The sequence below is a fragment of the Mixophyes fleayi genome (genome assembly GCF_038048845.1).
Source record: "Mixophyes fleayi isolate aMixFle1 chromosome 4 unlocalized genomic scaffold, aMixFle1.hap1 SUPER_4_unloc_4, whole genome shotgun sequence".
NCBI lineage: Eukaryota > Metazoa > Chordata > Amphibia > Anura > Limnodynastidae > Mixophyes > Mixophyes fleayi.
Window position 1 is genome coordinate 147,847 of NW_027445890.1, and position 9,452 is coordinate 157,298.

Genomic DNA, 9,452 nt, shown 5'->3' on the forward strand with positions numbered 1-9,452 from the left:
TTACTAGCGTCACTTAGTAATGTTAGTGGCGACCATCCAGTCATATGATTATTCCAGCCAATTAGTTGATTTAATTTCAGGTGAGGTATTTATCTGTATTGCAGTCATAAGAATGCTCTCTGTATTGTATGGTGGTCATAGGAATGCTCTCTGTATAGTATGGTGGTCATAGAAATGCTCTCTGTATAGTATGGCGGTCATAGGAATGCTCTCTGTATAGTATGGTGGTTATAGGAATGCTCTCTGTATAGTATGGGGTCATAGGAATGCTCTCTGTATTGTATGGTGATCAAACTAATGCTCTCTGTATTGTATGGAGGTCACAGGAATGCTCTCTGTAAGGTATGGCGGACACTAGGAGGCTCTTTATATTGTATGTGTGTGTATATATGTGTATGTATGTATATATATATATAATTCATTTCGTGTGGTGGTGATAAGGGGGCCACTGTGATAAAGATGGCTCCATGGCACGGTGTGATAAAGGAGAAACTGTGATGGAGGGCACAGTGTGATGATTGGGCAGTGTGATACAGATGGTACCGTTACATTTATGTTTTAATTTGTTTCAGTGAGTTTTATTTCAATAACCAATTAATTTTTATACAGCTAGCATGTGATATCTGCATTTAAAGTACTTTGATTCTATGGAGGCTTATTACATAAAGATCCTTACAAAGCCAGACCGAGAAGAATGGGGAGGGAGGGGGCTTCAGTGCGGTCTAGAACTTGTAAAGCGCTAGCCACGCCCCCCACATAAGGTTGATCACGCCCACTCGACGATTGGCACTCCCACTTAGATGGGGGGCGCCGGTTCCCTGTCTCGTCCAGGGCACTAAAATGGCTAGTTATGGTAATGTCAATACTCCATCTCCTGGAGGGTCATCCGGTCTGGTGGAATGGGTTAAAGTATATGCCCCCATGGGAGAGAGCAGTGGGGGAAGCTGTGTCGGAAAAAGAGAGCCAAGTTTCAGTGATGGCTAGAAGGTAGAGGGGCCTATTTATCAAAGCTATCCGTCTTTTAATTTAGCGGTAAATCCTCGAAAACAACAGTTTTCGGGTATTATCGGCTAAATTACTATGTATTATTCTAGCATCGCTGCAGATATCTCAGATATCTGCTGCTTTGCATCTCTCATCGTTTTACTGAGCACTCCCCATAACAGTGCATGGGAAGTGCTCAGTAACTCTATGCAACAGTGACCGAAACTTAGCTTTCAACCATGTTAATATACGCCATCTGAAGCTGGCGAACATTAACATGATTGAAAACTTTCACTGAAAACAGCTCTGCTCAGAAGAGCAGAGCTGCACAGCGCATGTGTGAAGGGATCACATGATCCCTCCATGTCACTTTCCGCATGTTCTTCATTCAGGGATTTCTGTGCGCATGCCCGAGGTCACCGGTCGAAGCATGCGCAAAGGGATTGAAAGAGGGGTGAGCAGTGTGGAGAAGTGCCCCGGCGACAAGGCGGCCGAGAGGGAGGCGCAGGACAAAGCTACTCACCAGTCCAGCGGTGAGTATTCATTCCTCCCTGGAAAGGTCCCGGTGGCAGCGGGCAAATGAGCCAATCCCGGCTTACTTCCCGCTGCTGGCCAATCAGCGGCCGGGTCGGCGAACCAATCCTGGCTCGCCTCCGGCCATTCAAACTACTGGTGCCACCGCTAGCCAATCAGGGCTCGCGGCAACGGCTGATATCGTCAGTGTGCCCGCGGCTTTTTCTGTCGCCGGGCGCCAACGCGAGGGCTGTGCGGCGGCGGAGGGGAAGTAGGAGGACGTCGCGTCCAGACGTCCAGCAGCGGCGGAAGCGTTAGGGAGCCCTTGTAAGGGCTGTGAGCTACCCTGATGCCCGAAGACTTCAAGCAAGACGCCGGAGCAGAGATCGTCGGTGGGGAGCCCTTGTAAGGGCTAAGAGCGCCCCCGCAAAGCAGCCTTTGACAGCGCCAAACAGGAGAAGAGGCGCCGGCGGTTGGAGAGCCTGGAAGACCCGAAGAAGGCGGGTCAAGCTGAGTTTCCTGCGCGGAACAAGTGAGTACCAATTACTCTTTTAGCAGGACGCTAGGACCTGACGTAGAGTACGGAACACTCGGTTCCTAAGTAGGTACTAAGAAGAGTTCTGGAGCGGTTTATAGAACCCCATCCATCCGTCCGGAAGGGCACCCAAGTTCAGGACAAGACGGGCTTAACGGCCGCGGGCGCAGGCCTGTGGGGCACAGCGTCTCAGGACGTGAGAGTGGTCGGTCTAAGGTAACGTCCGGTGTGGTGAGTTCCATAGCGGTCCCTCTGGATCGGGTAAGTAACAGAGGTGTTGGGAAGGGCTGTCATTGTGCTGTCTCTCTTGTCTTACAGGTGCTGATCGGAAGACAAGGTAAGTGGAAGGAACCAAAGGGGGCACCAACGGAGAGTTAATAAATTTGAGAAACTTTTGAATCCGCATCTATGGGATGGGGATTGAAAAGTTTATACTGAAAAAGCGAAGGGTAATAATAGACCCCTAAGAGAGATGGAGATGAAGAGGTTGCGGACAGAGGGCAGTTTATTGCACATGACACTGCAGTTCCAGAGGGCACAGGAGAAAGCGAGGGAGGGAAGTGGGGAGATATGGATGAGATTGGCAGGGTTACTTGAGCGGGGAGGTGGGTTGTGATTAGGGTAGGACGGGGGGAGCTGGGGGTGAGGATGGGTATAGGACTTGAGCAAGGAGACATGGGGCGCATTTATCAATCATCGGCAAAAGTGAGAAATAGTTATCAATCCTTATCGCATGGATAAGGATTGAACTATTTCTCAAATTTATGAACAACAGATCATAGGAACAGCTGTTTCGAAAAACTGCTGTTTCTGTGATTACAAAAAAATCATACTTACCCCCCCTCTTCGGAAGCGCTGTCTCCGGATCTACTCCTCGTTCTCTTCATCCTTCAATTGCGCATGTGCATTTCGAAGAACTGCACATGCGCACAGAGATCCCTGCTCTGTCTCTGCAACTATCGTTGCAGAGATAGAGCTGTAAGTGACAGGGAGGGATCCTGTGATCCCTCCACACATGCGCTGTCCAGCTCTGCTCTTCGAAGCAGAGATGACAGCATTGGATTTTTTCGGAACTTGTTAGATTTGAGCTGGGAGCAGTCACCATACTGTTGAATGTCAACTACTCCTAAAAACGAAGATGAGTGCAAAGCAGCAGATATCCACGATATCTGCTGCAATGCACCTTTCATAAATTTGCGGAGGACACCCAGGAAGCTTAATTTGCCGGTAAGAGCACTATCATGCTTTCTTAAATATACCCCATGGTGAGAGACAGAGGGTAGATAAAGGAGAGGGAATGGAAGGACTGCATGGAGTGGAGGAGGGGTATATGAGAAGGGGAGGGGAGCATGAGGGAACAAAGAGTTGTGCGTGTTTATGATGACCACAGTTTAGCTTAAAAAGGAACAAACAGATTGTAACTGTGCTCTAACACTGCCCACAAATTATGTTACATGTGAAAACTTAAGTTGTGTTATTTTATGTGTCTCTGGATAAAAGGTAATCCGTCTGCTCTATATTGCTTGGCATCTGTGAGGATACCAGGGTAACGCATAGCCCATGTTTGTTGCCAGCTTACTGACTGGCCCAAAAGCAACCTTATTTGCCAAGCTATCACCTGCCTCAGAAAGGGAAACCTTTTGTCCTATGATATAACCCTGAGAGACCATATTCTAATGGCACGGTGACATACATGGTTATACTATACACGTGGAGCATTTTGGAGAAGTGTGACTGGCATATTTCAGAGAACAGGGGGACTCCAACGGGTACTGGACCTTTATTGATGTTGCTGGGTACTTGTGTGATGGATTGATATCGGCTTAGTTTTAAGAGAATACCAATAAAAATAAGAAAAAACTAAAATGTGAAGAAAGTGTTGACTGCAATTTCAGGCTGTTCGGTGGCAACAAATGATCGGCGGATCCCAATAACTGGTGGTGAGCATGGGGTTAATGGTGGCTGTTTTTTCCCACACAGTAAATAGAACATCTGTTTGAACGCTGCGTGGAAACAAAGTAATGCTTTCCCGCTCAAATCCTTTCATTCCCGAGTTGCTAATACGACTTAGTATACCGTTGATCTGGGAAGTACGTTACTACTGGCGGGTTAATTTGAAATAGTCCACAGTTTATTTAAGCCAATCAAAGGAGGGGGGCATGCTTAACTCATCCAATCATCGTGCAGCGCTATGTCTAAATAGGATTGTTAAGCTGCCGTCTTTAATATTCATTATAATTTTGAATAATGGCTAGAACTAAGCAAACCGCTCGCAAGTCCACCGGCGGGAAAGCTCCCCGCAAGCAGCTGGCGACCAAAGCTGCCAGGAAAAGCGCCCCAGCTACTGGCGGCGTGAAGAAGCCTCACCGCTACCGTCCCGGCACTGTTGCTCTGCGAGAGATCCGCCGCTACCAGAAGTCCACCGAGCTGCTGATCCGCAAGTTGCCCTTCCAGCGCTTAGTACGTGAGATCGCCCAGGACTTCAAGACCGACCTGCGCTTCCAGAGCTCAGCAGTCATGGCTCTGCAAGAGGCCAGCGAGGCTTATCTGGTGGGGCTCTTCGAGGACACCAACCTGTGCGCCATCCACGCCAAGAGAGTGACCATCATGCCAAAAGACATCCAGCTGGCCCGCAGGATCCGAGGGGAGAGAGCATAGATACTCGTCCCTCCTACGTACACAGCACAAAGGCTCTTTTCAGAGCCACCAAATGCGCATTCGAACGAGCTGTATCCTCCCATCTACCCAGCTTTCCGACATTATATGACCTGGGAGGGGCGGGTGCTTTATACATGTTGAGATCTAAAACCTGTTTTAAAAGTTATCCCGTTTTTTTAAGTGTTACTGTAACGTCCCTAAAATTCATTTTAACAACAGTTCTCCCTTCGGTGCAGGACGAAACATTGCCTGGGTCTATACTGATTCCTAGAGTAACTAAAGTACGTCTGGGTTACCCAATGGGCGAGAGCTGATTCATACTACAAGCCGTTAAATAGATGCTGCAAGACAGACAAAATATTAAATTGAAGTCGGCTTATTTAGAACGTTGGCTGGTAGAATTGTATGTATTGTAATAAACATTCGTACAGGGGATGGTGGTGGTACAGTATAGGAAAACCTGTTATCCATGACTTACAGGGAATGTGAATACAGCCCGATCAGAGAGAAGGTGGGTGGCTCTGAAAAGAGCCTTTGTGGTCTCAGGATATCACGGGTGAATTATTTGGCGCTGGTGTATTTGGTGACGGCCTTGGTGCCCTCGGACACGGCGTGCTTGGCCAGCTCTCCGGGCAGCAGCAGACGTACGGCGGTCTGGATCTCCCTGGAGGTGATGGTGGAGCGCTTGTTGTAGTGAGCCAGGCGGGAAGCTTCTCCAGCAATGCGCTCAAAGATGTCGTTGACGAAGGAGTTCATGATGCCCATGGCCTTAGAGGAGATGCCGGTGTCGGGGTGGACCTGCTTAAGCACCTTGTAGACATAAATAGCATAACTCTCCTTCCTGCTCTTTCTCCGCTTCTTGCCATCTTTCTTCTGGGTCTTGGTGACGGCTTTCTTTGAGCCCTTTTTGGCTGCTGGGGCAGACTTGGCTGGTTCAGGCATTATAGCGACAAAACGATCCCAATCACAATGTGCAGAAACTGTTCCTGATACCTCCCACAGCCGCTCTATTTATAGGCAGCCCATGTAAATGAGACCCACAGTCTGCTCTGTGCACTATTGGATGTTGTGCGATGTCAAATCCCACCCGCTGCTGCGGATTGGTGTTTGTTTGAACTTGAGCGGCACTAGCTAATTTGATAGCGGACCAATGAGAGAAGGGTGTCTGTCCCTACAGCGTATAAATATACGGAGGCGGGACAGATAGCCTTATTGTTGTAGATTGACTTACACATAAGTTGAAATGTCTGGAAGAGGCAAACAGGGCGGTAAGACCCGTGCTAAGGCCAAGACTCGCTCATCTCGAGCCGGTCTCCAATTCCCGGTCGGTCGCGTTCACCGTCTGCTGAGGAAGGGGAACTATGCGGAGCGTGTGGGAGCTGGCGCCCCGGTGTATCTGGCAGCGGTGCTGGAGTACCTGACTGCTGAGATTCTGGAGCTGGCTGGGAATGCCGCCCGTGATAACAAGAAGACCCGCATCATCCCCCGTCACCTACAGCTGGCTGTGCGCAACGATGAAGAGCTCAACAAGCTACTCGGTGGGGTGACTATCGCCCAAGGAGGAGTCCTGCCCAACATCCAGGCCGTCCTACTGCCCAAGAAAACCGAGAGCCATAAACCAACCAAGAGCAAGTAATTTCCTGCTGGATAATTGTCCCCACAACACAAAGGCTCTTTTCAGAGCCACCCACCCCGTCCCTAAAGAGCTGATCCACGACTATAACATCCCGCTTTAGCTGTGTGTTAACTCGAGTTAGACGAGGTTACATTGTAATGCTCGTTAGATAACGGACACAGTTGAACTAAACTCCCCCATCCAGATTGGCGGTGTCGTCTATTAAACAAAAGTGAACCATATATGGCACTGTCACGGTGCACTGACGTTACGTTTAAACAAGCTGCAGACACTTTATAATAAGACGCAGGAGTCAGTATATACGGCTATAATCTCTTTTCTCGCACCACCGCCGGAAAGAAACAGCTACTCTAGAGCTCAGCTTCATAGCGCACACATCCACCCCCATAGAGTAACAGAAAAGTGTGTGTGGAGGGGAATATATACTATATAGCTCTGTCGAGACCGAGTGGGTGGCTCTGAAAAGAGCCTTTGTGTGATTGACAGGAGTGCGGCTCCAAGTTACTTCTTCTTAGGAGCAGCCTTCTTCGGCTTAGCTGCCTTTTTAGCCGGGCTCTTGGCTACTTTGGGCTTAGCTGCCTTTTTAGCCGGACTCTTAGCCACTTTGGGCTTAGCTGCCTTTTTAGCCGGGCTCTTGGCCGCCTTCTTGGGTTTCACAGCAGGTTTCGGCTTCTTAGGGCTTTTTACTGCTTTCTTGGCTGCTGCCGGTTTCTTGGCCTTTTTCGGGCTCTTGGCTGCGCTGGGAGACTTCTTCGGGGACTTGGGCACTTTCTTGGCTGCCGCTTTCTTGGGTTTAACCACCGCCACCTTCTTCTTAGCTGCCTTATCCTTGCTCTCCAGCTGCTTCTTGTTCAGCTTGAAGGAACCGGAGGCGCCGCTGCCTTTCACCTGGATCAGGGTCTCTTTCGTCACCAAGCTCTTGAGCGCCACTTTCAGGCGGCTGTTATTCTTCTCCACATCGTAACCTCCAGCAGCGAGGGTCTTCTTCAGGGCGGCCAGGGAAACACCGCTGCGCTCCTTGGATGCGGACACGCATTTAACAATCTGCTCAGACACGCTTGGACCGGACGTTTTGTTGCCCTTCTTGGAGCTTCCTGCAGCTGCTTTCTTCGGCTGACGCTTTCCCTTGACGGGGGCCTCTGCTGGAGCAGCGGGCGCTGCGGCGGGAGCTGTCTCTGACATTTTCCGTGCACCAAATAGAAACAAAACTTTTACATGCAGATAATCATCAACTGAGTTGTTATATAGAGCCCAGGAATGCGAAGCCATTGGCTGTGGTGAAGAGCCAATCATGTGCGCAGATTCCGGGGGTATTGTTACCACGCCCATTATCCTCATGGACGCCGTTCTAGAATGTCGGCTCCCGCTTTGTGTTTCTATGGCTGTAAGAAATGAGTTTAATATGAAGTGTAATAATACCGGCTCGTTGTCCTTTATTTCATCAGCACATTGTGACGCCCTTTCGTCGTGTGTAGACTTTTTATATTGAGGAACCCCGGGCAAATACACTGAAAATACACCCAACACCCCCATCTCCCTAAATCTCCTCTCTGTATCTTAACTTATGATCAAATACGTGGATGCGCCCAAAGAAAGCTCCCGGATCCCCCAGTGACTGAGCAGAGTAAACCTTCCTACTTCTCCTTTTATGTCATGTTTCACTTCTCACGTCTTATTTCTACCTTTTTAAACCTTCAGACTCGTGTGAGACTGTCACGTTACACAGATGTTCCATACTGACAGGCATACAGTCATGCATCACAATCGTCAGCTCTGTATATGTCCAGTAATCACTATTCCCGATTTAACATTTGCGACAGTCTCCTACCAGACAACACTGAAAGGATGGTCACACGGCAGTTTGAACACGGAGCATGCAGAATGCAGCCACCGCCGCTGAATAAATGGTCACACACTGGTACAGAAAGTGAGTGAAAGTGCAAGCAGAGCTTTATTCCCAGCCTGAGAGCTCAGAAAACAGAAACATATACTGAGTTAACCGAACACATCTACGTTCTGCGTTCTAACAACAAAAGGTCGCCCTGATTGACATTACAGGACCAAAATATAATTGTACTACAACGGCCTGAAAACTGGCAGTGTTGGTATGACTCAGGAACCTGTTGCTTGGTGCTCCTCCCCTATTTCCCTCAAGTTCCCAATCAGGTCCGCCTCTCCTGTATAAAAGGACAGCTTGTCTAGCGTGTAACTTAGTTCGTTTGTTGTAGACGGAAAGAAGATTACCTTTGAACATGTCTGGCAGAGGGAAAGGCGGTAAAGGACTCGGAAAAGGAGGCGCCAAGAGGCACAGGAAAGTCTTGCGGGATAATATCCAGGGTATCACAAAGCCCGCGATCCGCCGCCTGGCTCGTAGAGGAGGTGTGAAGCGTATTTCTGGCCTCATTTATGAAGAGACCCGTGGGGTGCTGAAGGTTTTCCTGGAGAACGTCATCCGGGACGCCGTCACCTACACTGAGCACGCCAAGCGGAAGACTGTCACCGCTATGGATGTGGTCTATGCTCTGAAGAGACAGGGCCGCACTCTGTATGGATTCGGAGGCTGAGCACTGACTCCTCTCGTCTAATTTCATTACACACACAAAGGTCCTTTTCAGGGCCGCCCATCTCTTCCATTAGAGAGCTGTAATATTGCCCTAGTACTCGGTAGAATGTGTGGAATTCTCCCCACTATATATCGGTGATCTGTTTAACTTTTGTATCCTCGAGGATACACGATTAGCTATTTGAAACATATGCAAAGGTGATCGCTGCGTGTCAGTGTTGCCTTAGAAAAGTTTGTTAATAAGAGACTATCGTGTCCTGCTGGTAACAATGCACGATTGTAAAGCATACCAGATTATATAATAATTACATCTTGCACAGATACCTTTGCTGAGTAAATGTGACCAGTGGTATTGCAGTCTGTGTAAAACATTAAACGGTGCAACTCACGATTTGAACAATATATTATCTTTCCAGAAAACTCTAAATATGTGTCCCTATAATTGATATCTTGGTGCAGACTTTATAATATATGTGAGGTCTGGTAAGAGCAGGGAGATGGCATGAATGAAAGTAAAGTTTAAGTCAGCCTGGCTCATTCCCTCTTACATTTCAAAGGACAGC

General features: G+C 48.6%; 5 protein-coding genes across 6 annotated transcripts; 3 read left to right on the top strand and 2 right to left on the bottom strand.

Annotated features, from left to right (window-relative positions):
* The first annotated feature begins 4,277 nt into the window (after positions 1 to 4,277).
* LOC142111687 (histone H3) lies at positions 4,278 to 4,690 on the top strand. The gene has a single exon (XM_075193845.1). The coding sequence runs from the start codon at positions 4,280 to 4,282 to the stop codon at positions 4,688 to 4,690; it is 411 nt and encodes a 136-aa protein (XP_075049946.1). The 5' UTR covers positions 4,278 to 4,279.
* A 514-nt stretch (positions 4,691 to 5,204) lies between these two features.
* LOC142111725 (histone H2B 1.1) lies at positions 5,205 to 5,673 on the bottom strand. Its single transcript, XM_075193880.1, has one exon. The coding sequence runs from the start codon at positions 5,630 to 5,632 to the stop codon at positions 5,252 to 5,254; it is 381 nt and encodes a 126-aa protein (XP_075049981.1). The 5' UTR covers positions 5,633 to 5,673; the 3' UTR covers positions 5,205 to 5,251.
* A 147-nt stretch (positions 5,674 to 5,820) lies between these two features.
* LOC142111724 (histone H2A type 1-like) lies at positions 5,821 to 6,378 on the top strand. Its single transcript, XM_075193879.1, has one exon. It carries the CDS (start codon positions 5,934 to 5,936, stop codon positions 6,324 to 6,326), a length of 393 nt encoding a protein of 130 aa, XP_075049980.1. The 5' UTR covers positions 5,821 to 5,933; the 3' UTR covers positions 6,327 to 6,378.
* A 427-nt stretch (positions 6,379 to 6,805) lies between these two features.
* Positions 6,806 to 7,508, bottom strand: LOC142111692 (histone H1.01-like). Of its 2 annotated transcripts, XM_075193851.1 has the most exons (2): positions 6,930 to 7,508; positions 6,828 to 6,866 (listed from the first exon to the last, which is right to left on the bottom strand). In XM_075193851.1, exons 1-2 carry the CDS (start codon positions 7,506 to 7,508, stop codon positions 6,828 to 6,830), a joined length of 618 nt encoding a protein of 205 aa, XP_075049952.1. The 2 variants fall into 2 exon arrangements, with proteins under 2 accessions (XP_075049951.1, XP_075049952.1); XM_075193850.1 differs by having other exon boundaries at positions 6,806 to 7,508.
* A 1,070-nt stretch (positions 7,509 to 8,578) lies between these two features.
* LOC142111703 (histone H4) lies at positions 8,579 to 8,890 on the top strand. Its single transcript, XM_075193861.1, has one exon. The coding sequence runs from the start codon at positions 8,579 to 8,581 to the stop codon at positions 8,888 to 8,890; it is 312 nt and encodes a 103-aa protein (XP_075049962.1).
* Positions 8,891 to 9,452: the final 562 nt, after the last annotated feature.

Bases quoted from the DNA above. Each gene is read 5' to 3' on its own strand.
- LOC142111724 (XM_075193879.1), top strand. From the start codon at position 5,934: ATGTCTGGAAGAGGCAAACAGGGCGGTAAGACCCGTGCTAAGGCCAAG.
- LOC142111687 (XM_075193845.1), top strand. From the start codon at position 4,280: ATGGCTAGAACTAAGCAAACCGCTCGCAAGTCCACCGGCGGGAAAGCT.
- LOC142111703 (XM_075193861.1), top strand. From the start codon at position 8,579: ATGTCTGGCAGAGGGAAAGGCGGTAAAGGACTCGGAAAAGGAGGCGCC.
- LOC142111692 (XM_075193850.1), bottom strand. From the start codon at position 7,508: ATGTCAGAGACAGCTCCCGCCGCAGCGCCCGCTGCTCCAGCAGAGGCC.
- LOC142111725 (XM_075193880.1), bottom strand. From the start codon at position 5,632: ATGCCTGAACCAGCCAAGTCTGCCCCAGCAGCCAAAAAGGGCTCAAAG.